The sequence below is a fragment of the Muntiacus reevesi genome, chromosome 16 (genome assembly GCF_963930625.1).
Source record: "Muntiacus reevesi chromosome 16, mMunRee1.1, whole genome shotgun sequence".
In the NCBI taxonomy this organism is placed as follows: Eukaryota; Metazoa; Chordata; class Mammalia; order Artiodactyla; family Cervidae; genus Muntiacus; species Muntiacus reevesi.
Genome location: NC_089264.1, coordinates 53,668,375 through 53,695,887, shown reverse-complemented (window position 1 = coordinate 53,695,887; position 27,513 = coordinate 53,668,375). Strand labels below are relative to the sequence as shown.

General features: G+C 44.4%; 1 protein-coding gene across 1 annotated transcript in view; it reads right to left on the bottom strand.

Annotated features, from left to right (window-relative positions):
- Positions 1-17,143: 17,143 nt before the first annotated feature.
- The window catches only part of PGM2 (phosphoglucomutase 2), a 36,142-nt gene continuing 25,772 nt past the window's right edge, over positions 17,144-27,513 (bottom strand). The window contains exons 13-14 of the mRNA XM_065907229.1: positions 24,495-24,628; positions 17,144-19,518 (exon numbers count right to left, since the gene is read on the bottom strand). Of these exons, the coding sequence (XP_065763301.1) occupies positions 19,416-19,518; positions 24,495-24,628 (237 nt within the window). The 3' untranslated portion in view covers positions 17,144-19,415. The remainder of the gene's footprint in view (positions 19,519-24,494; positions 24,629-27,513) is intronic.

The window sequence follows — 27,513 nt, the reverse complement described above, 5'->3', positions numbered from 1 at the left end:
GGAGGAGGTGTCTGCGCGCGGCTCGCGTTTCCTCCTCCCTGGCAGGGCGGGCGCGGGGGAGGCGAGGGGAGGGCTGAACCCGGGATCTCCCAATTCGGTCCCCAGGGACCTACGACGGGGACGCGACGCCCCCTCCCTCCCCACCGCGCCGTGTGACTGCTCGAGCGGCACGGCCGAGACGCGCGAGTCACTCGCGGGCAACAGCTGCTGCACTGCGGGCCCACCGCCGTCGCCCTCCCCTCCCTGTCTGTCCCTTCCCGGGCGGTCCATCCTCAGCCTGCTCCCGGGCAGCCAGCCTCAGCCCCGAGAGGGTGTTGGCGCGTCGCCCCACCCAGCCCCGGAGCAGGGTCTTGGCCAGACGAATACCCTGGGCTCCGGGCACGCGGAACCCCGCGCCTGATTAGGGCCCGCGAGGAGGGATGTGCGGTCCAGCCCTGTCCTTAGCAGCCTATTTATAGCAGGTGGCGCTGCTGGCCGCGCTCCGGGCCTGCGGGGCTCTCAGCAGGTGGCACCGCCAGCCCGCTCTTCACTGCCCTGCGGTAGCCTCGGCTCCCTGCACGCTCGCCTTCTCTCCCCGAAATGCACACGGTGAGAACTGCACGGAACACGGGAAGGTGGCCAAGCCTCCTGGAGGCTCTTCCCCACGTTACCCCTTCTTCCCGTCCTAGTCAGGGAGAGAACTGAGGCACGGGCATCCTCTGGGGCCGAATCAAGGATTCAGGGAACAGCTGAAGTGTCTTTTCCTATTAAACACCCGTAAACCCATTTCCGAACAACTGCGGGATGACGCAGGGGCTAGACTGCCGGGCGCTTTCCCCCTCCCTGATGGTCCAGAGCGCGCACGCGCGCGCGCACACACCCCCTTTATCTCCCTCCCTCCCTCCTTCTCTCTGTCTGTCTGTCTGTCTGTCTGTCTCTCTCTCTCTCTCACACACACACACACACACACACACCCCTCCGTGAGCCCACCCCCAGATTTGGGGAAGTTCGTTCTCAGCGGCCTTGTCGAGTTTAAGGAGAGACACCAGGGAGATGTAAGACGTCTGAGAAAGCAGGCTCCTAAGGGTAGCAGATGGCAGGGTTCAGGACACAGGCAAACCTCCCGAATCCCTGTCTTACCCGGTAAATTTCACGCCCCAGGGCAGGGACAGAGATTTGAGGGAAGGAGGGAGCTGAGCAGAGAAGGAAAGTTAGGAAGAAGAGGAAGATGGTCTTGGGGTAGATGGAGAGGGGGCTGGGCGGCAACGGAAGGGGGCGACATCCTTCAGGATTTTTTGCTTAGTGTAGCTGCAAGCTGACTTCAGGGAAGTGGCTGAATTTGAGCTGCAGGGTTGGATGTGAACCCACATTCCAGCTCCACCACTCAGTTTGGCTTAGACAAGCTGCTGGACCTCTGGTCTCCTTTCTTTTTACCTGTTAAATGGGACCAATACACACTTTATAAGAGCCCTGTGAGGATGTAATGGGAGTGTATGTAAAGTGCAGCACAGTGGCACATACTGTGGACCTCAAGTAGTGGCAGCAGCTATTGTTACCCTGGCCCAGGATGCAAATACAGGTTCAAGGTTCTCCCCTCCCTCCTCGCCTCCTTCTGTCTCCAGGAACAGTGAGTTGCTAGGAGCTGAGGAGGCCTTTGGAGGAGTCTTTTTGATCAGGACTCGCTTATGGTCCCTGATCCCATTCCTGTGGATGCTCACATCCAAGGGAGTTATATTTGGGTGGGATACAAATTTTTATCCACAGCTTGATTTAAAACTCATCATACTGGTAACTCTTATTCAGTGAGGGGGCTAGTCTATTTGGGGCATTGTGGAAGCCACTTTATATGTATTGTTTCTAATCCTTGCAAACACTCTGCAGGGCAGAGATGATTAAATCCAGAGGTTAATGCCTCTTGGGGCCACAGAGCTAGTAAGTTCTGGGATCTAGAGCTAAAGCCCCTCGTAACACACTTTCCCTCTGGCCACTGTGCAGCTCTCTTATAGCACTCAGCTCGCTCCTTATTATAATGCAAATTGCTTGTGTACTTAGCCTCAAATCTTTTTTTTTAAAAGATAAGGAATATATATAGATGTATACAATGATTAGAATGTTTACTGGGTTATGAAAATTCTTCTTCATTAGATTATAAGACCAGATACACCAGCAGAGTCTGGTGGGCTACAGTCCATGGGATTGCAAAGAGTCAGACTTGACTGAGCATTCATACATACACACACACACACACACACCAGTTAAACCGTATTGCTACGTCTTGGATCACACCATAATTATTTCCCATCTTCATCTCCAACTTACTCATACAGTTCTCATCCCCTATCCCAGAGTGCTGGATGTCAAGACAGGCACACTCATCCAATTTCATTGACATCCCCAAACTGTCTTTCATACATAACCAGTCAGCTGATGGTTGAAACTATTACCTAACTACCTTGTTCAGATCAAGATTGGGCACGGCATACAGAGCATCCTGGCCAGATCTCCTTCCATCCTGCCCTTCACTCCCGTTGCTTTTCCTCATTAACTCCCTCTGCCCCCACTCCACCCACACCCACAGTCCCAGAGTGCAGCCAAGCTTCAGTACGTGTAGGCAGCCAGATGGGGTGCTAATCAGGCCCCAAAGGTAGGAAGTGGGAAGGGTGGGGCACAGAGGCAGGTCTAGGCCTCTTGTCTCCCATACTGTTCCTTTCCTCCTTGCTACTTAGATCTAGCAAGGTGTAGCTCAGAGATTTACAACTTAGTGGCAAATAACCATTTCCATGACCCTATAACCTGAGTTAGGGAAGGATCATAACCTTGTGAGAAGAAGTGATTTCTGTATTACTTTTCCAGTTCCTAGAGTCAGTTACTGCCCTGGGGGTAATCATAAGAGATTTTATAATATCTTTAGCTTCCTGGAGACAGAACTCCCTTTATGATATGTGGTGAAGATTTTCAAATTTTTTTTGCTATAAAGCACTATCTCAGAGAGTAGAGGAGAGCCTGTCATCAACCTCATTGGCAGTCATTTCTAGCAGCTATGGAAGAAATAAAAAAGGGGACTTTGAGACGAACGGTGTTCCTGAGATTGCAGGAGACTGTTGAACAGGGAGGGTGCACCCACATACATAGCAGAAAGGTAGGAGGGACCATTCAGTTCTCATCTGCCAATGCTGTCACTCTAGGAGGGAAGCGGCTCCCTCGCCTTGGCACACAGATATGAGACTCCCAGCAGGACTGGTACACCGTCAAGGGAGAGGCCAGGGCCGCGGGGCCTAGGTGATGACAGCAGAGAGCTCTCTGGGGCCCAGGTTGGTAGTTCTTTGCGTCACCAATCACAAAACTAAGTAGGATCAAATGGATCAAATGTCGTTGGGACTCTGCTTCCAGCCCCTGATTCTCCACCTGAAATCCTGCTATGGCTCATCCTGGAGGGGCTTCCGCTATAGATTCTTTCCTAATTTGGTCCTTTGCACAGTAATTAGCTGTTCATTGCCAGAGACCAGGAACACTGGTATCAGCTTTAAGACGGCTTCAGAGTTCTAGAAAACTGGGACCCACTGGCACCATTGAATCAAGTGGGAGGCCCAGAGGCCAAAAGGAAACAAAGGCCACTTTACTTTTAAAAAGTTAAGGGAACTATGGGACTTGCCTGACAGTCCAGTGGCTGAGATTCCATGCTTCCAGTGCAGGGAACATGGATTTGATCCCTGATCCGGGGAACTAAGATCACACACTCTGTATGTGAAAGTCACTCGGTTGTGTCCGACTCTTCGACCCCGTGGACTATATAGTCTGTGGAATTCTCCAGGCCAGAATGCTGTTCCCTTCTCCAGTGGATCTTCCCAACCCAGGAGTCAAAACTGGGACTCCTGCATTGCAGGCAGATTCTTTACCAGCTGGGCTACCAGGGAAGCCACACATGCTATATGGTGTGGCCAAAAAAAATTTTTTTAATAATTAAAAAAAGAAGTAACCATGTATATATCTAGAATGAAAAGCCTTGGATTAATGCAGAAAAGAGACCTTTAATAAAATTACTCCTTATTGTTACATCTATCAGTTACTTGTTTAAATGTTTATATTAGTTGGAAATCCAAACTCACTATTGCTATGATATATTTTCACCTAACTCCCAAATATACTTAATAAGGTAAGAGTTTTTAACTAGTGAGTCTATTTCCAAAATTGGTATAAAGGCAAGAAGTTAAGATTATATTGGACAGAACCTGGGATAGTAAGGTGGTCCACTGGGGATGCTTGCTCCCCAGAACCTTTGGTGGAGAAGGTTTCTGGGGTGAGTCTGAGTTCAGCGGGAACAGCTCTTCAGTGGTGAAGCAGGATCTGCCTGGAGCTGGGAGGAGGTGGCATCACAGCACCAAGGCTGGGTAACTGGCCAATCCTGCCAACCTGATGCATGACTGTTAGCATCTAAACAGGACGAAAGTCATGCCCAAGTATCTTTATTAACTGTAACAAACAGTCTTGAAGTCAAGATCGAAGAGTACCTTACGTTGGCTTGCCTATAAGGGCCTTGAAATTGCCTTCTCAAAGGCATAAGAATGAGTAAAACATAGTGGAGTAAAAAAGTAAATGAAACGAACAGATAACCAAAGTAGATTTTGAAATTTCACCTATTAAAATAAACAAAAATGTTACTGTGCTTGAGAACTCATGTTTGCAGTGGACGAGACAGCATAAACCCATGCGCTACGTGCTAGAGCCCCAGCGTGGCTGCCGGGAGAGCCTCGTCTCCTTTTATAGACAAAGCAGCTAGAACTCTGGGCGCTGGTTCCACTTCCCTTTCCAGCTCCTGCTCCTACTTGTTAAATCATTGCTCTTCACAAGCAGCTGCCCCACCCCACGAATCTCTCTGACTATATCCAGTGTTTCCTGGGGCTTCCCTCTTCCCACCTGCCCTGGGCCATCAAGCACAAAGCTGAGCAAGTGTCAACAGCATGTCACCTTTCGTTGTATCTACATTTGTCTAAGTCTCTGAGAATCTCTCTGTAGATTGTCAGCGTTATGGATCTCAGGGATGTTACCCAGACTGGTGAGATAACTGAACTTCCAGCACGGTGCAATGCCCCCCTCCACTTCATTGGATCCCAAATACCATTCTGACCTTGCTGGTACTTGATGTAAATCTCATCTAGAAAATGCGGCAGCCAGCTAACTGGTCTCCTTGCTGTTGCCCTTGCCACAGTCTCTTCTCAGTATAGCAGCCAAGTGAATCTGTTAAATTATTAGTTGAGCCATGTTACTGCTCTACTTAGAATCCTCCCACGGCTTCCCAGAACTCCCAAAGTAAAAGCCAAAGTCCTTATAATGGTTTAGGGAGCCTTGTGGAATCCTCCCCCTCTCCGACCCTACACCACTACCTCTGATTTTCTGGTCTGCTACCAGTCTTGGTTCACTCTGCTCAAGCCATAATGGCCTTGCTGCTGCTCAGACCTGTCAGGGGCAGTCCTGCCACCAAGCCTTTGCACTCACTATTCCCTCTGCTAGTCGTGCTTTTCCCTTAAATGTTCACCTTGCCCCCTACTTACTTCACCTTCTTTCACCTTTGCTTAAATACTACCTACTTGGGACTTCCTACATGGTCCAGTAGTTAAGAATCCACTTTCCAATGCAGGGGATGTGGGTTCGATCCCTAGTTGGGGAACTAAGATCCCACAAGCCCGGAGGCAACTGTTCACCGAAACAACATAAAAAGATCCCATGTGCTGCAATGACGACCCGATGCCCCCAAATAAAGTACATAAATAGTTTTTTTTAAAAATAAACACCACCTTCTCCATGAGACCTTCTCTGACCAACCTTTTGGAAATAGAAGCACACTTCTTATCCTATTTTATATTTCTTCAGAGCATCTATCACCCTCTGATACACTGTATTAGTCACTTGTATTTCTTATTTGGCATCTGTTTCCACCTGGCTCCCCCACTGTGTGGGCAGACAATTTTCCCTGTTTTGTTCATAGCTGTATCTCCAGTGCATAGAACGGAGCTCGGCACATAGTGGGAATCCAATAAACATGTGCAGAGTGGATGCAGATAGCTTGCAACATGTGACATTTGTGAGCTCCTGCATATCTATAGAATCCTTCCTTAGGTCAGAAACTTTTCCAGGTTCCGTTTATCCCTTGCGCTCTCATCAAGTTTGTCAGCTGTCCCAGGAGGCATGTCATTCCTCTCCCAAAGTGAGCTGATTGTTAAAGCATGTGACTCCTTGTTTAATCATCAACACAGGATCGGATTTCCAGATACACAGCACAAGGATTGCAACGCCTTGGAACAGTTGAGAACTCATCCACATTCAGTGTTTGTAAAAAATATAGTTAAGAAGAAGATCATTTTGGAAAACTTTCTGAAAGATACAGCCCATTGGCCCTCTAAAATCTGTATCCCCTAAAATCAGTTCCTATCTCAGATCAACCCAAATGAAGAGTAGTTACCTGGACTATATACAGAAAAATTTCTTTTATCGAATTTTATTTTGGCATGACCCCATTTGCCCATATTAGGGGGATATATTTTATAAAAAGTGCCTTTTTCAGCCTGAGATATTGGCTTTTTAAAAAATAAATATTTATTTTTATTTATTTGGCTGCACCAGGTCTTGTGGTATGTGGGATTTAGTTCCCTGCCCAGGATTCAAACCTGAGCCCCCTGCACTGGGAATGTGGAGTCTTAACCACTGGATCACCAGACAAGTCCCTGAAATATTACTCAATGACTCACATGATATCCTTTCAAGGAGAGTCCAGGAAGTATTTTCTCTCAAGACTCTACCGGAAATAACTGTTCTTTTTTGAGTGACTAGTTTTATCTTCATCCCTGGCCTGAAATGGGCTCAAGAGGTTCATTGCTTGGCAGGTATCCAGGTTATTTTGTATTAAGTCACAAGTACCCATTCTAAGCACTTGGTAGCTTGTGCCAACTTTCATCCATCCAAGACAAAATATGAATAACAGTGTATAATTTCATAAGACTCAACTGGGCTGTCCTGAGGTCACATTCTTCCCACTTTGTAGGTATTAACAAAATAAAGTCTTTGTTTAATGAAATGATGGTGAGCATCAATGGTAGGAGTTTTTGTTTGCTTGATTTAGTTTTGTTTTTTGATGTCTTTAGCTGGTAAAAGGAAATGATAGCATGCTTCATCAGTTCCCAGTCCGCGGGAGAATTTTCCTGGTTCAGAAAATCCAAAGTCTTAGAAGCACTGGTTTTCTACCTTACTCCTAGTTTCATTTAGTTTCACCTACTTTCTCTTCCTTTAGTCCCGTTTCCTTATTTACTTACTGTTAAATTTTCTCATGCCTTACATGCATTTAAGCCCCCTCCAGGCATTTCTGGAATCTAGCAGGCATGAATGAATATATGAGTGAATGAGTGAATGAAAGACCAGGCAAAGGACATATCAACCTGCTTGGCTCAGCCTACAGCTCCACACTGCGCCAAATGCTTTCCCTCATCATCACCTGGCGTGTTATTTGCAAGGGCATAGTGCTTTGTAATTGACATCTTATCTTATTAATCTTCTCAGTAGCCCTCAAAGGTAAGTGTTATTTCCCCCCTTTCCCTCATTATATATAATACATGAAGAGATTTAGACTTAGAGCATTTGAATTTTCCTAAGGCAGAAAGCTATGGAAGAAAAATTAGAATTTTAACCTAGATGTCCTACCTCCAATTTTAATTTTCTTCCTCTGTACCATGCTGTTGTCATTGTTCAGTCGCTACATTATGTCTGACTCTTTGCCACCCTGGCAGAGTAGCCTGTCAAACTCCTCTGTCCATGGGATTTCCCAGACAAGAATACTGGAGTGGGTTGCCATTTCTTTCTCTAGGGGAATCTTCCTGACCCAGGGATTGAACCTGAGTCTCCTGTATTGCAGGCGGATTCTTTACCACTGAGCCACTGGGGAAAACCCCATACAATTTTCCTGGCTTTTAAGTGACTGTTTTTGAGGGCAGTAGTGTACAAGAGTTGTGTGGTTTTAGAAGACATAAGGAGAGTCTGGTTATTTCCCTGGGTTTCAGAGTAACCTTCCTGGATGAAAGATGTTCTGTGGGAGGGCTGGGCTTCTGCTGGGCTCTTCTGGCCCCTTCCCTTTAGCTTGGGGGAATGTCCACTGACCTGAGTCAGGGTTTCCCCTAATCAGTGCATATTGAAGAAATGTGATGCAGAGTAGTCTCCTTTTGATCACTTTTTTTTTCTCTTGCCTAGTAATTCCTATTGTGCAACACCATTATAGTGGGAGCTTGCTTCATCACTTGGTAATTTCCTTTAACAGTAGGGCTGAACCAGAGACATTCAGCCCTCTTCTCGTTTTCCTGTTGCTAAATATAAAATGTAAGATGAAGTTCTCCTGTTATTCAAAGGAAAGGAACTTGAGTCCTTAAAATTGAAGCTTAGAGAAAAAATTGAGAGGGAGTTAGAATTTACCAAGATGCCAAGATTGGCAGGTATGTGCCACAAAAGGCTTAGAAGAATCAGCCAGCAGGGGGGATTTATTCATTAGCGAGTCTTTCTCTGGACTTGGGCTAGGCCCTGAAGTGATATAAGCAAATGTGAGATGCCGTCCCTGTCTTCAGGACCCTTATTCTCTTCTAATTCATGGTCAACAAACTTTCTTGAAAACCCATTTAGTAAATACTATAGCCTTTGCAGGCTATTCCTTCTCTGTCCTAGCTTTCAACTTTGTCACTGTAGTGCAAAGGTAGCCATAACATGTAAATGAGTATAGTTGTGTTCTAGTGAGTAAGGGAATTGCATTGGAATTGCATGAATTTTTACCTATCAGGAACTATTATTCTTAAAACATTTTTTCCCAATCATTTAACAATGTAAGAATTACTATATCAAACTAAAAATTCCCTCAAAGGAAACCATCAACAAAACGAAAATTCCCCCTATGGGATGGGGAAACATTTGCAAACCACATATCGGGTAAGGGGTTTATATGTGCTTAATTATTAGCATACTGAGTAACAAAATCTGGCCATGGGTCGAATAGGGTCTAATAACTACCATGATTTTGTAGTGATGAGTATGAATGATAGTCTGAGATACCTATGACAGCTGAAATGTAAAACATGGGTGATTTCTATTGATGACAAAGTCGCAGGGCCTGATGACACTGTTGTGGTTTGTTGCCTTCATTTATAATTAGAAGAAAACCTAAATCTTGGTCAGAACTTCTAGAAGTAATTTAAAAAATGTTTCCTGTTTGCTCTCCAAGTTCACTGATTCTCTGCATTCTCTGCACAGAATCACTGGAGAAACTTTGACCTCTGGTTGACAGTTCTTGGGAAGTCAAAGAGAATGTGGGGAAATGGGGAAGTTAGAAAGAAGGCCTCAGCTTTGAGAACACAGTTTTAATAGAGATGAGAAGACAAGGGAAATTTGAAGGGCATTGTTTCAGCAATGTTGGTTCCCAAATGTCTCCCAAATGCAAGGGCGGGGAGAGGCTGCAGAATGAGGCCAGACAGGCTGATTCAATGGCTGTTGCCTTGAGTCACTCATTTTTGAGGTGGTTTCATATGAAGCAAAGGCTAACTAATGCAGGGGGTAATGTATTTTCCAAATTTATATTTCCTGGCAATTTTCCACATTCCACGAGTTCTCCAAGATTAATACACTGTGTGTTAAGATAACATCTACAACTATTCTTAGTATCCAGAGAGATTCTTTCGAGCTGTATTTTCTTAGTGTCATGTTACCCATCTCGGGCTTCAAAAATTCATTTGCACTTGGCATGCTGCAAGATCACACATGGACCTCAATGTCTACTGTTTCACAATTCATTTCTTCTTATAACCAGTGACAAGACTCCACAAATATATGTTAACTTTCCCTTTAACCTTCCATAACCACAGAAGTTTCTTTAGGTCTGAATGTTCTTCTGAAGCAAGACCCTGTTCTTGTCACAGTGATCAGCCTCAGGGAGCCATGGATCACCGCCTAGCTTTGTAAACTTAGACAAATTACAAAGTATTTTGGTTCTCAGTGTTTCCACCTATGAGATGAGAATAAAAATAACTGTACTTTCCTTACAATGTTGTCAACAGAATTCATGAGTTAGCAAAGGGCTTTCTAGTTGGTGTAATGTGGGAAATGCAAGGTTTGATCCCCAGGTTGGGAAGATCCCCTGGAGTAGGAAATGGCAACCTGTTCCAGTATTCTTGCCTGGAAAATTCCATGGACAGAGGAGCCTGGCGGGTTATAGTCCATGGGGTCACAAAGAGTCAGATGCGCCTGAGCGCAGCACATAGCTCAAAAGTGAAGTACTTAGAATCTGGTGTGTAGCGGAGCTGCCATATTGTTATATTTCAGTGTTCCAGTTTCTCTGCTTTATCTTCCTGTCTGGACTTATCAGTTTTCTTTCCTCTTTCATCTCTCTGTAGGGAGAACAGGATACTAACCTAATAGTCTATTTCAGGTAACCCCAATCTTTTTGGAAATTCAGACTCCAGAAATTCAGCATTTACGCTGCTTCAGAAGCAGTGTAATGATTGCTATAAAGAAAAAGTCAGAAACAGTTTTCCCTTTTAAATGGTCAAAGTTTTTCCAGCCAGGACTGGAAAGTGTCTTCAAAGCCAGTAACATTTTTCAAGTTAAAATTTTACAACTTAAAAGTCTTTCAAAATTCCATTGGGCCCTGTTCCCCATTAATGAGGTTTTGCTGGGTGGTAGTGGGGTGGGCCACTACCCACTACCTGCTACCCACTGCCCGCTACCCACCGCCCACTACGCTGCCCGCTGCCCGCTACCCGCTACCCACTGCCCACTGCCCGCTGCCCACTGCCCGCTGCCCACTGCCTGCTGCCCACTGCCCAGTACCCACTGCCCGCTGCCCGCTGCCCGCTGCCCGCTACCCACTGCCTGCTGCCCACTGCCCAGTACCCACTGCCCGCTGCCCGCTGCCCGCTGCCCAGTACCCACTGCCCACTGCCCGCTGCCCGCTACCCACTGCCCACTGCCCGCTGCCCGCTGCCCGCTGCCCAGTACCCACTGCCCACAGCCCGCTGCCCGCTGCCCGCTGCCCGCTGCCCACTGCCCGCTGCCCGCTGCCCGCTGCCCGCTGCCCAGTACCCACTGCCCACTGCCCGCTGCCCGCTACCCACTGCCCACTGCCCGCTGCCCGCTGCCCGCTGCCCAGTACCCACTGCCCACAGCCCGCTGCCCGCTGCCCGCTGCCCGCTGCCCACTGCCCAGTACCCACTGCCCGCTGCCCGTTGCCCGCTGCCCGCTGCCCACTGCCCGCTGCCCACTGCCCAGTACCCACTGCCGGCTGCCCGCTGCCCGCTGCCCACTGCCCGCTGCCCACTGCCCAGTACCCACTGCCCGCTGCCCAGTACCCACTGCCCAGTACCCACTGCCCGCTGCCCGCTGCCCGCTGCCCGCTGCCCACTGCCCAGTACCCACTGCCCGCTACCCACTGCCCAGTACCCACTGCCCGCTGCCCAGTACCCACTGCCCACTGCCCGCTGCCCGCTGCCCGCTGCCCAGTACCCACTGCCCGCTGCCCAGTACCCACTGCCCACTGCCCGCTGCCCGCTGCCCGCTGCCCAGTACCCACTGCCCACAGCCCGCTGCCCGCTGCCCGCTGCCCACTGCCCGCTGCCCGCTGCCCGCTGCCCACTGCCCAGTACCCACTGCCCGCTGCCCAGTACCCACTGCCCACTGCCCGCTGCCCGCTGCCCGCTGCCCACTGCCCAGTACCCACTGCCCGCTACCCATTGCCCAGTACCCACTGCCCGCTGCCCAGTACCCACTGCCCAGTACCCACTGCCCGCTGCCCGCTGCCCGCTGCCCGCTGCCCAGTGCCCAGTACCCACTGCCCGCTGCCCGCTGCCCACTGCCCAGTACCCACTGCCCGCTGCCCGCTGCCCGCTGCCCACTGCCCAGTACCCACTGCCCGCTACCCACTGCCCAGTACCCACTGCCCGCTGCCCACTGCCCGCTGCCCGCTGCCCACTGCCCACTACTCATTGCCCGCTGCCCACTGCCCAGTACCCACTGCCCGCTGCCCGCTGCCCACTCCCTGCTGCCCACTGCCCGCTGCCCACTGCCCACAGCCCGCTGCCTGCTACCCACTGCCCGCTGCCCACTGCCCGCTGCCCGCTGCCCACTACTCACTGCCCGCTGCCCACTGCCCGCTGCCCGCTACCCGCTGCCTGCTGCCCACTACTCACTACCCAGCCAGGCTGGGCCAGTTCTGGCAGCATGTGGAGTGAGCAGGCGTGCAGGAGGTTCACAACTCAAATGGACATTAGTGCTAGATAAAATGGAACAAAATGCTTTTAAATGTATAGCTGAATTCTAAATAAAATACATTTCCTACATGTAAAAAAAATTTTCCTCCATAAACTGAGAAAACCAGAAAGCAACCCCTGGACCTATGGCCTGAGGGAGGTAGGAGACCAGGCGTGGGTCTTCGGGGCTGGGGTATAACATATCACATACACGAACACACGCACACACACCACACATGGCTGCTTGGAAATGTGGCCCTGGACTGGTAGGAGGCAGGGAGGTGGAGCTGACCCAGTTGTTTTGTTTTTTATTTTTTCTCCCCTAATAGTTTTATTGGGTCCTTTTTTCTAGTTTCTTGCTCCTATTCATGGTGTCCTATCTTAATCCCAGTGCCCAAGACATCTGTAAAGGACTGTGCCTCTGTGAAAAGGAAACCAGAAAAAGAATGTACTTGTGGTCCAGAATCAGAGAAGCGTGTAGTTGGCTTGAGACACTGGGTAGTGTCTCAGATCACAGGTGAGGAGAGTGGGTTCTTGATCAACATTCAAAACCTGTGTCACATGAGTGTATAAAATGGATTTATGTTCACAAGTTGGTGTAGGATTCAAAGTTAATAAAAGTAACATAAAAACTCATCACCAATTTTGTTAGAAGAGTTACAAATATCTTCTCCCAAACTGTGGGTTGTCTTTTAATTCTATTTATAATGGCTCTTATTATTCAAATGTGGTTGACTCTTTTGCTTTATGGTTTGGGTTTTTAATGCCTCCTTTAAGAAATCCTTCTCTACCATATCATAGAGACAATCTCCTACAATTGATTTCTTCTAAATTTTTTTTAGCCTGCAACGGGTAGTTTTTAAAAAAATATTTATTTAATTGAAGTATAGTTGATTTACAATGTTGTAAATTTCTTCTCAGAATTTTAAAAGTGTTCACATTTAGATCTTGAATCCAACTACAATTTACTTTTCCATATGGCTTTGGATATGGTTTGAGGTAGGGATCTAATTTTAGTTTTTCCAACTGAATAGTTAATTGTTGCAGTTTTTAACTCAATAGTTTTTCCCTTTCAGATGGACTTATGATGCCATGTTGGTCATATACCAATTTCTTCTACATACATGTGATTATGTGGTATCTCCTTCCATTGGTTTATCTGTTCATCTCTCTGCCAAATTTATCACTGTATCTTTGTAATAAATCCTAATATTTGGTAGTATAACTTCCCTCTTCTTATTGTTATGAACTGTGAAGAGTCTGAGAATTTATCTGTTTGCAAGCTAATGAGTTAGCCTGTCACTGATTCATGGATCCAAGTAGAAGACGTGAGGCTGTTGAGTCAGAGGCAAGGACTGTATTGCTCACAGCACAGAAGGCAGCATAAGCTTTACATTCACCTCGGTTACCCTTGTCCCCAGGTTCCACAAAAATCAAACCTGAATCAGATCAGGCTTCTCCATCTTCCGCACCACCTTACCTGACCTGCCGGGCACAGTGAAACATGTTACACACACAATGAGGAGGCAGTTAGTGAAATTCACAATGTGGGAAACCCTATGGGGCAAATCATTCCGTGTGGAATAGATTTAAAAAGAAAAAAAGGTGAAGAATTTACAAATTGAAAGATATTTAAGAGACGTGTTACCCAAATGCAGTAAGTGGATGCTATCTGAACCCTGATTCCAGCAAAGAGAGGCTTCCCTGGTGGCTCAGATGCTCAAGAATCTGCCTGTCGGGCAGGAAACGGGTTCAACCCCTGGTCGGGAAGATCCCCAGGAGAAGGGCATGGCTGCCCACTCCAGTATTCTTGCCCGGAGAACTCCACTGACAGAGGAGACTCGCGGGCTACTACTGTCCATGGGGTTGCAAGGAGTCAGACACAACTGAGCGAATAACATACTTTTTTTTTCAAGCAAAGACTAAATAGCATGTATGAGACAAATGATGGGGTTAGAACATTGACTATGTAATTGATAATGTTAAGGAGCTGTAAACATTTTAAAGTGTAACAGAGTAATATGGTGGTGTGTGTGTGTGTATGTATGAGTCAGTATGTCCTTATCTTTTATAGATATATACTGAAATAATTACAGATACAAAGATAGGTCTGGGGTCTGGTTCAGAATTGTCCTGTAGAGAGATAGGGCAAGAGGGAGACTTCAGTGTAATGGGATTGGCCATGATTCGCTACAGCTGGGTGATGGGCACTGGGAAGCTCCTTGTATGATTCTTTGTACACGCTTGAAATTTTCCATAAGTTTAAAGGGGAAAGGGGGCAAGTCACAGGTTAAAATCACCAAGGACTCCAGGCAGGTATTTTGAGGTGGCTGTGTACAGATTAGACTGGAGGAAGGACATCTGAGGAACTAACTGAAGAGGAACAACAGATTCGGAGTTGGGCCACACTGATGTAATTTGAGGGCATTGCAGATGGTGACTGCAGCCATGAAATTAAAAGACGCTTACTCCTTGGAAGGAAAGTTATGACCAACCTAGATAGCATATTAAAAAGCAGAGACATTACTTTGCCAACAAAGGTCTGTCTGGTCAAGGCTATAGTTTTTCCAGTGGTCATGTATGGATGTGAGAGTTGAACTGTGAAGAAAGCTGAGTGCCGAAAAATTGATGCTTTTGAACTGCGGTGTTGGAGAAGACCCTTGAGAGTCCCTTGGACTGCATGGAGATCTAACCAGTCCACCCTAAAGGAGATCAGTCCTGGGTGTTCACAGGAAAGACTGATGTTGAAGCTGAAACTCCAGTACTTTGGCCACCTCATGCAAAGAGTTGACTCATTGGAAAAGACCCTGATGCTGGGAGGGATTGGGGGCAGGAAGAGAAGGGGACGACAGAGGATGAGATGGCTGGATGGCATCACCAACTCGATGGGCATGGGTTTGAGTAAACTCTGGGAGTTGGTGATGGACAGGGAGGCCTGGCGTGCTGCGATTCACGGAGTCGCAAAGAGTCGGATACGACTGAGCGACTGAGCTGAACTGAGTAGGAAAGCCCGAGGAGGCAGGCGGTAATATGGGATCGGAACTTGGGAGAAAAGTCTGTAGTCCTGCACTTAGAACAATGACAGCTTTGAGCATAAAGGCACTTTCAGAGGGCAGAGGATGGATGATTCCACCTCAGGGAATAAACCGACTTAGGGTTCAGAGGAAAAAATAAGGAAGCCTGCTGGACCAGCAAAGAAGTTATCTCAAGCTAGCTCAAGCCTCCACCTAAAGTTTACTTTTGTTTTAGGAACACTTATCAGCTATGGAGCTACATTTCATTCTTGCCGCCTAGAGATTTATGGAAAATAGCTAAGGTGAAATAGTTCGGAACAATGTATGAAGGACACAATCAGGTCTCATCATCTCTGTAAACTGCAAGGGTAACTTCCCTTTGGAAGTTGCACAACGCTCCTTTGAAATGGTTTCAAATGATTCTTTGACCCGGAGCCAAGCCTTGGCTCTGGGTGCCTGAGTCCGTTATGGACCAGGTTCGCAGCAAACACCGAAAGTGGCTTTCACTGGACACAAATGGGAAGTGGCCACTGTTTCGACAACTTTAATTTCAGGGACCTGCACAAGAAAGCCAGGCCAAGAGGAACTAGATTCCCCAACACTGCTCTCCACCCTGGTCACCACGTGCTCATGCTGGAGAGCCGCATCTCTCCAGATAGCTATCTTTCTCCTCCAGTGAATCTGAGTAGTTACTGCCCTGTGCTTACATGGGGAAGTCTCTAGAAGGAGCGTTATTTTAATTCTTGCTTCCCATCTGCCTAAAGAGTGCGACATCTTGCTTTCAATGGTTGAATTACTCAACACAAAGTGCGTTGGTAGCAAGAGGACAGAGGGATGATGTAGGGAAATGGCATCCAAACAGCCCCCCAGAGTCAAATTATTTTGAGCAAAAATGTTAGGAGTTTGAATTTGATGTTCTTGAAAAAGACAAGGCCAAAGGGGGATATCACAGAACTGCCTGCCCATAATTCAAACCCTTGACTACTGCAATGCAGCAATCACGTGTGTCCATATGGATTTCCTCGGCTAGACTACCTGAGGTCACAAACACAAGTTTATTATCACGATCCAGAAAAGTGCCTGGCTCATAGCAAAATTAAAGCATGACTCAATCAGCGAACATATAACGAATACACAAATAGCTCTGAGGAAGTAGAAATTATAAACACGATTTAGATGCCATCCTCTCCAAATTTCTTTAAAGTAGCACACATGCATTTGCTTCATTACTTAAGTATTTCTTTTTAAAACCATGTTTCCAGTGTCAAGAAATAATAATACTTTCCTTTAATAGCATGATGATAGAATTAAATCCATGAGACAAATTAATGAGAGGTAATGACAATGTTTCTTATGGGAGAGAAGAATAAAGGTCTCTATTTCAGAAACACCACGAAGAAAAAACCAAAACAGTTGGCCTGCATTGCCTCATACAAGTCAGACTTTCGGACCTCACTTGGATTTGTTCTTTCCAGGAATCAAGAGAAGGCGACTGCCATTCCCACATCAAATCATACTGTCTTCCCCAAGCAGGCTCAGCTAGAAGGCAGAGGGGGCTGCCGGACGGCGCTCAGCCATTTCTGCCTTCCACCCCTGCAGAGCATGCTGCTGATTCCTGACATCTGCATGCCACCCAGTTCTACCTTCCTCACACCCAATTTCAGCACCCCAACCCTCCCTCCAGGCTGTACGGTTAGGTGGGATAGGAACCCAAGGCTGCCTGTCTCTGTGGTACAAAATGTTTCCCCCCATCTCAGATGTTAGTTCTTTTAAGAGGGCTAGTTGAGCATTCTGCCAAAGAGAACTGCTGACGATTTATGATTGCTGATGGTGCCCTTAATGGATTTTTATATAAAGACCTGCAGCATGAAATGACCTCAGAGACCATTTAGTAAAATCTCTTTATTTTAAAAATGACAAAATTATCACCCCAAATCCATAGTTTACATTAGTATTCACTCTTGGTTTTGTACATTCTATGGATTAGGACAAATGTATGTATAATGACATGTATTCACTATTACAGTATCATAGAGAAAAATTTTTTTACTGCCATAAAAATCCTCTGTGCTCTGCCTACTATTCCTCACTCCTTCACTGATCTCTTTCTTGCTTCCACAGTTCAGATGACAATGATGCATTAATTTAGGTTCATCGATGCTAACAAATGTACCACTCTGGTGGGGGGTGTTGAGGATGGGGGAGGCTGGCATGTGTCGGGGCAGGGTGGGTATGAGACGTCTCTGTATCTTCCTCTCAATTTTTCTGTGAACCTAGAACTGCCCTAAAAAAAATAAAGTTGTAAATAATAACAAAATGGAGGCTTTGGTAGGCTAAGTGACCTGACCACGGTCACAGAGTTGGTTCCCAGTGAACCAAGACTAGAATGCAGGGGCCTTATGTTGCAAGTTTTATGCCCCGCACATTGCTATCTTGCATCCCATAGTAACAAGAAAAAGTCAAGATATACTTGGAAATAGAAGAGGATTTCCTCTAGGTCCTGCTAAATCACCTGCTCCCTGCTCATGGGGAGAAGTGGGGCAGGTACTGAAATGTGCATCCAGCTTCTGCCTTCACCCCCCAGCCCACCCCAGCCAGGGCCCCAGCACTCCACACTTCTCCTCTTGCTGTCCTCTGTGCCTGGAAGACTTCCTTCTCCATCTTTAGCGGCTACTTGCTCCTGAAGGTGAAGCTTCCTCTGGGCAGAATAAATTCCTTTGTCACAATTTTCAGCTCTGAGTACTTTGCAAATAACTCAGCCATAGAATGAGTAAATACTGTAATCAGTAGTTGCGTATTAGCTCTCTAATTAGACCCTGAGCTCCCTTAAGCAGGACTAGATCTTAAATTACCTTCGCATTTCCAGAGACAAGCTCTGTGATGGAGTACCATTTATGTGCTCAGATCTAAAATTTCTTTTTTCCAGAGTACAGTTTAAGACTGGAAAACATTATCAAACAAAAATAAATATTGCATCTACAATGAAGCAGCTGATAGAATACATGGAATATTGTACTTTAAAAGTGCTGGTAGGTGACAAACTATGTTATTATGAGGACATACAGATATTCTTTCCTTCACATAGGAAACATGATTGACAATAGAACTGTAATTTTTCATTGTTCTGAAACTTCTAATAACCATTTAAGAATAATAGGCAATCATTTGCTTTAAAAATAAAAAAATCACACAAAATATATAAAGTATATAAAGAACAGTTTGGTCCTTGGTCATGGTACTTGCTGGGAGTCATTTTGGAAGGTTATAAGGCCATCAGTGATAAGGAGGCACAGATCAAATAATGAACCTGGAAACATCTGGTTTTAGATTGTGATCACATAAAAACAAGGCAAAAAAAAAAATCAAGGTCAGTCACGAAGTTATTGCTTATAATCCTTGCTACTTTAGTACCAAGATTACATTTAAATGTACTAAAGCAAAAAAAAAAAAATTACAGTAATCTACTTTGCAAGTGTCAAATAACCAACTGTTTGATTCAAGATTTAAAAAAAGGAAATGAACACACACCACACATAGATGGTTAAGCTGTTTTTTCCTACCACCTACACAATGTATGATGGTGCATAATCAGAAAATAAAGTTTTAGGTCAAAAAACTTCACCTTTTTAAAGTATCTTTTGCTCAACTTCATAGGTTCCCGTGATTTGTATTTTCCCTAAAAAACAACTTTTGCTCTGTTTATTTATCTTATAAGGACTTGACAGAAATGCAAATATATACATATATAAAAGTGGCTAGCTTAGATATGACAGCCCAGAATTTAGTAATTGTATAGGCTTTATGGCTGTTTCACTTACATATAAAATGAACTTTAGAGGACAAACATAATTGGTATTTATTCTAATGAAAGCTTATTAATCACAACATGTTTTTTGAAGGTTATTTTTAAAATCTTCATTTTTTAAATTCAGATGATGTCCAGGCTCAGCCTTTTAAAAGGAATGTTGGTTTGTTAGATTGGGCCATCTTTCTTTATTTCCCTTCACATTCAAACATAAAATAAGGAGGAATGCAAGTCTATTAAAAAAAAAATACTTTTAGCAATAGTTTAAATTATTTGGCCCTCAAAAACATTGCTTAAGAAATCAAGTTCAGCTTAGTTGTAGGTAAATGTAATTATGCCCAAGGCTGGGATGGTTTACTCTCCTTTTGGCTGGAGGTTATACTTTTGTGGCTGGAAAAAATGCTCTTCAATAGCACTAACTAGTTCATCTAGTTCTTTCTTCAGCTGCTCGGGATCACTGCAAAATAAGGGGGAAAAAAATTCCAAGTCAGTGGATCATTATGGAGCATGTTTTAAAGACTCCCAACATCAAGCAACATCGATGTTTACTCTTAAGTGAAGAGTTAAATCAGATAGAACTCCAGTTACTTAAGCATGGGAACACATCTGTGGCGTGGATAAAAAGCCCATGAGACAATATTCATTATTTTCCCCAAAGGCTTCCCCAAGGTCTCTACTATAAACAAAACCACCCCTTTGCACTTCTCATAAGATTTTTTTTTCTGGCCATGTGAGGCCTGTGGGATCTTAGTTCCCTGACCAAGGATTGAACCTCTGCCGTCTGCACTGGAAGCGCAGAGTCTTAACCACTGGGCCACCAGGGAAGTCCCATAAGAATTTTCTAAACACACAACCTGTAGCCTAGCGTCCCTAAAAGTTCTGCAGGGTCCAAACCTAACAGTGCAGAGAAAACTTTCATGACTCCAGTTGTCATTAAATCGCATTGAGCTATTACAGATATCTCCTGCAAGTCCTTGGTCTTGCAGGACATGAATGCTCCTGATCCTGTCTGTCCTCAAACTACTGGGGGCTTGCTGAAGCCTCATGTGTAAGGCCTTCCCAGGATGCAAGAGATGGGGAGCCTCCTAGTGGGCCTGCTGGCCACTCACCAGGAACTCAGACCCCCTGTTTATCTTTTTAACTTTACTTTGGGAACAAAAAGGTCACAACCAAAGTATAAACAAAAATCTAGGGAACTAGATCTCTTTAATGAAATCAAGATTTTAAGCATGTGAAAAATATTCACTTATGTGCAAACAACTGGAGAGCTGATTAATAGATAAAACAGACTTATAATTACACATTTGTCTAATTTATCTGTCAGGCTTATGTATCAGGCTACTAGCTGATGTGAGTGACTGTATTGAGAACCAAGGAGTTCAGTAAAAAAGAATTTAAATCTCTTAATTCAAACTTTTAATACTTTAACTTGACCATCTTTAACAAAATGGGCAATCTTTGTAATTAGTTAAGATCATTCTTGCACTGTAACAGTTAACCAGTACAACTAAAACAATCCATTTTATTACAGACAGTAATTCTGGTTCTATTGCTTACTAGCTCTGTGCCCTTGGGCAAGTGACTTGACCTTTCAAAGGCCCAGATTCCTCACTTGTAAAACTGAAATAAAGACTATCTTCTCAAGAGAGTTGTTGTATAGATTGAGATAAATTATATAAAGCAATTAGCACCACCTGGCCCAAAAACCTCAATAGATGTAACTATCATTGTAATTATTTTTATCCCCATTGGTAACATATAAAGAAATTATGCTTCATAAATATTTATGAATTACACAAGTCTTTTTTTTCCTTCTCCAAAAATGTGCTTTGAGGAAAATAACAGTTCTCAGGAAGGCACACTCACTAATGATTACTGTGTTTTTTTTAAAAAAAACAATATCCATTAAACTAAAACTCATCGATGAATTTAATTTACTATGTACCTCCTGCTGGTTTTGTTTATGTTAGAACCCTGCTTGGCATAATTATGACCTAATTTTTGAGACAGTAAGGGAGGGTCTTTGTTCTTAGCAGATGAGTATTAAAGTCTGCGACTTGTTTTCAATCGGCTGAGAAAAATGAGAGCAAATATTGCCAAACCTTAGCGACTGCCGAGACTCGGGTGGGGGAGGCAAACGATGGCTCTCGGCCTGTTTGAGAAGTTTTGTTGGGAAACAGCCACGACACGCTTTTAAGTCTGTGGGCGCGTTCCGTCTACAGCAGTAGAGCTGCGTGGTCGTCACAAGGGCTGTGTGGTCTGTAAACCCTAAAACAGTTACTATTTGGCTCTTTACAGAAAGTTTGCCAGCTCCTAGGTGTTCATTGGAAGGACTGATGCTGAAGCTGAAACTCCAATACTTTGGCCACTTCATTCGAAGAGTTGACTCATTGGAACAGAACCTGATGCTGGGAGGGGTTGGGGGCAGGAAGAGAAGGGGACGACAGAGGATGAGATGGCTGGATGGCATCACCGACTCAATGGGCATGAGTTTGAGTAAACTCTGGGAGTTGGTGATGGACAGGGAGGCCTCAAGTGTTGCAATTCATGGGGTCGCAAAGAGTCGGACATGACTGAGTGACTGAACTGAACTGAGTCTATGTGAGGAGTATGTGCTTATTCACTACATTATTTCTACATTTCTATAGGTTTGAAATTTTTCAAAATAAAAAGTTGGACAAAACTAAAGACATTAAGGGAATTCCCTGGTGGTCCACTGGTTTAGGACTCCGTGCTTTGACTGGCGAGGGTGCAGATTCAAACCCTGATCATGGAACTAAGATCTCACAAGTCGTGTGGTATGGCCATCCCCCCGACAAAAAACAATAATAATAATAAAAAGAACAAAGACATCAACCCCAACAGAAAATTTTAAAAGCAGTACTTATATTTGAAAAAAGATTTTCTATTCTAAAGAGTTAGTGGGCTGTGGAAATCTACAAATGAATAAAACTCATGATATAAAATATATTAATAATATTTAGCATTATCAGAAAATAAGGAAACCTTAGCCATGGCTTTATGGCAGTTGTGTTAGGTATGCTGATGCCTTGCTTGAGTCCAGACATCATATCTATGGACTAACGTCCCAGTTTTCTGATCCTGTCTGTCTTCAAACTATTGGGGGCTTGGCTGAAGCCTCATGTGTAAGGCCTTCCCAGGATGGAAGAGATGGGGAGCGCCTCCTAGTGGGCCTGCTGGTCACTCACCAGGATCTCAGATCCCCTCTTTATCTTTTTAATTTTACTTTGGGAACAAAAAGGTCACAACTAAAGTATAAACAAAAATCTAGGGAACTAGATCTCTTTAATGAAATCAAGATTTTAAGCATGTGGAAAATACTCATTTACGTGCAAACAATTGGAGGGTTGATAATAGATAAAACAGAGTTATAATCAGACATTTCCCAATGACGATAATAAAACGGCAAACTTTCAAAGTATCTTCAGCAATGTAGAAACTAATATTTGAATTTAAGTCCACTCAATAAGCCATGTGAAAAATATAAACACCATAGACCCCTGAGTAGTAAGTTGTATTGTTACTATAAAAGAAAGTTTTTTTAAAAAAAACAAAACATTATATATATTTTGACAGGATAATGAAAAGGAAAAGATAAATATAGAGAGAAAACAGATCTTTTTGTTTTTTAAATTTTTTGTCCATGCTGCATGGCATGTGGGAATCTTAGCTACCCAACCAGGGATCAAACTTGAACCTCCTGCAGCAGAAGCTGCATATACATCTTTAAATGGGACTTAATGTTCATTTGTTTCCAAAACAGTGAGTCACAGAAATATGCAAACACTAAGTAAGAATGAGAAATGAGAATTATTCAGAAGATTCAGGGCTCATTTGGATGCAGCTTGCTATTTCCTTTATGATAAGCTCCCCGACAGGTGAATATTCTGAGTTCTTGTACCCAAGATTTATAGTTTTGTTTTACTATTTCCTGCTTTGCTTTCAGCACTCACTTCTCCCTGATTAAGGCAAGTCCAACTGCAACAAATCTTCCCCGGCCCCTCTAACCGGCTACATTTAATCTGTCATTGGCTGGCTAATCTAGGATGCTCAGAAAATTTCCTCTGCTCTTATTTCCACATAATGAAAATTTGGTTCACAAGCCAGAAAAACCCTCTGAACAATGCTATGGGGTGTATGTGCTGTTACCACCTAGACAGACTTATGCTGTCCGCTACAGCCACTAGTAGTAACACGTGGCTATGGGGCACTTGCAATGTGGCTGGTGCAACCGAGGAACTGAACTGAAATTTCAACTTGCATATGTGGTTCATACTTTATTTTTGTTGGGTAGCACTGACTTAATTCACTTAAAAAAAAAATTTCCTGATTTTGAACTGTATTCTGAATAGAGAAGTGAAAGCTAAGCGACCGTTAAATGCGTGTAATATTACATTTACATGTGCTAGCTACATGTACCATGGCTGATAAAGTTCCAAATGTTACAGGTGTTGGAAACTGAGTGACTCAAACCCTTTCAGTTCAGTCGCTCAGTCGTGTCCGATCTTTGCGACCCCAGGGACTGCAGCACGCCAGGCTTCCCTGTCCATCACCAACTCCCGGAGCTTACTCAAACTCATGTCTGTCGAGTCAGTGATGCCATCCAACCACCCCATCCTCTGTCAACCCCTTCTCCTGCCTTCAATTTTTCCCAGCATCAGGAGCTTTTCCAGTTAGTCAGTTCTTCGCAGCAGGTGGTCAAAGTATTGGAGTTTCAGCTTCAGCATCAGTCCTTCCAATAAATATTCAGGACTGAATTCCTTCAGGATTGACTAGTTTGATCTCCTTGCAGTCCAAGGGACTCTCAAGAATCTTCTCCAACACCACAGTTCAAAGGCATCAATTCTTTGGCACTCAGCTTTCTTTATAGTCCAAATCTTTTACAAGGTCACAAAACATGACCTTGAAGCTACTAGACCATCAGTTCTTCGTTGGTGAGGACGCTTTCTGCTGTAGCTCTTTATCTACCCCAAAACCCAGCATGACTTACACACGATGGATGCTCAAAGATATTTGTTGATGGATTTGTAATTCATTGGATGGATTTCATTAATTTCATTAATTTAATCCATTAATTCATTAATAGATTTTAGTTCATTTGTACCAGAGACATGGAGAAAAAGTCACTGGTGCCAGCCTCAAATAAAAAGTACTAGAAAAAGGAAATTTTATCAATATTACTGAAATTAGGATGTTTTCCCATACAGGGAAATCTTAGAAGGAAATAAGTAGGAAGTAAGCACTCCTGTTCCTCGACACTTCAAACAGCTGTTAAAATCACAATATTGCTGCAAGTTCTGAAATAACATTCTTACTTAAACCACATACTGGAAAGATGAGCTATTTTACTTAGTGTCTGCAGAGAATTTAGGAAGTTTAAGGAATAAAAACTACAGCTGCTGCCATCCATACCTATTTCCAGGGGGGGCGCACAGTTCCAAATAGTACTTGATTTTGGGCTCTGTCCCACTGGTCCGCATGGTGGCCACGCCTCCATTAGCAAAGCTAAAGGTGATCATCTGGCTGCTTTTACTAGTCGGGAGAATCTAGGAATTAATTTTCATGTTATAAACTTATTAGTAAGTAGCAACGTAAGTTGTTTTTCACCTAACTAATATTTTCCCCTGAATAAGTAAGAAAGTAAATGCAAAAAAAAAAAGAACACATTTGAGGAAGTCAGAAAATATACTCGGTATAAATGAAATAAATAATAATAAGGCAATTTGTGAAAATAAAGTAACTTTGTAGACTACTTTTCACCTCTGTAGTTTTATTAAAGCTACTAAAAGTTTTTCCAAAACTGAAACACACCCTTTCTGAAGAAATTGCTTTAAACCGATTAATAATGCATTACAAAACCCCGGAGAACAGTGAAATAGTCTTATTTCACTTTCAAAAGCTTCTGGTATATGTATCAGGGCTGATTGCTCTTCAAACTCTACTAAAGTGACCGAAGTATTAAAATAAAAAAGCACACAAGGGCAAAGAGGCAGCAGCTGTTGAGGGGTGTGCCAACCAATCGTGGCAGTCAGAAACCAGATGAGGGGGCGGAAGGGACCTGCTGGGACGCAGGACAATGACCAGGGAGCGCCTACAACAGGCAGACAAGAACCGAGGCAGGATGCTCTGCAGAGCCCGGGCAAAGCTCCTAACCGGGGCACCAGCTACTGCAAAGGGCAGGCATGAGGCAAAGAGAGACAAAGGCAGCAGCTGAAAGGAGGTACTGGATCCTCCCAGATCCTCAACTTCTGCCCACGTGGTCAACCAACCACCTCATCAGGAGCCGGCTTAAATCTCTGGTATAATCAAAACAGAAGAGCTCAGAAGTTGGGGACACTGGGCATCACGGAAGGCAGGGCACAGAGAAAACTGCGAGGAAGTCAGAGTTCCCACGTTGAACACTAGCACCCCTCCTCCCAGGGCCCGTGGACCTCTCCACCACTTCCAGGGACTCAGCATCCCAGCTTGTTACCCTTGGGCAGGAGACTAGGGTGACAGTGAGGCATGCCCAGAAGACCTTGAAGGAAATAAAGACAATTTATAGGAAGAAAGATCTACATTAAAAAAAAAAAAAGCTGTAATTAATATCCTTAACAGAGATAAGATATAATATACATGAAACAAAATATTACTTTTAATAGAGAAAAAGAACTGAAATGTTCAAAGAAGCAGACATTTAATGTTGAGGTAATCTCCCCAAAAGTAGGAAAGGAAGACACAGATGGACAATGGGAAGAGAGAAACCTGAAAAGTAGAACATCACTCCAGGAGGGTCGGCGTCTAAGAACTTGTCAAGAAGAGGAGAAAAGAAAATTCGAGGGACAAGGTTATTTGGAAAACAACCATCCAGCCTCCTTCTTTGACAAAAATCAAGAGTTTCTCAGGATGGAAAGAAATGACCCCATAGGCCAACAAAGACCAACCAAGTATCCAGAAAAATGAAAGAAAGGAGGCCTATACTAAAAGCTTATCACTGAAATTCTGAACCCAAGGTTTAATGGAATGTTCCTAATACTTTCCACAGAGGGAAAAAAAATTGGACAGAAGGGACTGAATGAGAAGGGCATCCTTATCCCTGGAGGCAGTGCACAGCAGGTCCCAACTATTTCCTGAACAAACGAATGATGGATGAGCCACAGCTTAACAAACATGGAGCAATGCTTTCAAAACTGTGAGTCAATAAAGTGTGAGGGTAGAGTAAGACATTTTCAGACCTAAACACCTCCAAAAATTTACCTCTATGCACGTCTTCTTAGGAAGCTACTAAAAAATGTGATTTAGGAAGCTAATTATAAAAAGGGGTCCAGGAGCAAGGGATATAACCCCAGAGAGCAGTGAAGAGCATTCTCAGGATGACAGCTAGGTGTTCAACCCAGAGAGCAGTGGGCCCTCCCCGGAGAAAGGGGCCAGGAGGGAGGCCATTGGAAGTAAGATGGAACCAAGAGAAGCACAGAATCATTGGACTAGGTAGAAAACCCTACTGAGACCTATCTGAAGGATGTGGGAAGAACTGGTGAGGAATACACAGAAATCCATGCAAATGAAAGAACAAAGCAGCTCTTAATTACAGAAAAGATAATTCTGTATATAATGTAAGGGCAACCTAATCAAAGTACACCACTTAGTTAAGCAGAAAACAACAGTTACTAGTAATCATAATACACGCTTGGAATCTGATGTTGCCAAAACCTGTGGTACAAATGAACTGCAAGGACAGGGGAGAAGAGCTGTGAATGCTGCAAGTCTGAGAACTAAATCCCTATTTCCATCATGCTGTTAAGTCACTTTAATAGTGTCTGACTCTGCAATCCTATGGACTATAGCCCGCCAGGCTCTTCTGTCCATGCGATTCTCCAGGCAAGAATACTGGAGTGGGTTGCCATTTCCTCCTCCAATCTCCATCATGGAAAATTAACAAAGCCTAACACTGAGAAGTCACATGAGCATGTTATTTAGAAATCTGGTGGTAAAGACCAGAGAAGCAACGAAGAGGGAAGGCGGTTTTCCTGACACGTGGCAATGAAACGGTAGGGGGTGGAGTTGACAAGTCTCTTCATAACCCTTTACTACTATTTGCCTTTTAAAAACATACTGTGTGCAGATGCAAATTAAAAAATATAAAAAGGAGAATAGTAAGGCAAATGTCCAGCATCTCATAAGGATATTCTTACCCTTCTTCCCCTACCCACTGGCCATCGTTAGCAATACTATCCTCTGCCATACTTGTGCCTTCCTGTGACTCCAGTCGGGGATCCACATGGTTGGAAGAACTTGGAATCATGTGCTATAGCTAACAACTCCCATGTGAATGAATGAATCAGGGTTAGTTGCTCAGTCATGTCCAACTCTATGCAGCCCCATGGACTACAGCCCGCCACACTCCTCTGTCCATGGGATTCTCCAAGCAAGTATTCTGGAGTGGGTAGCCATT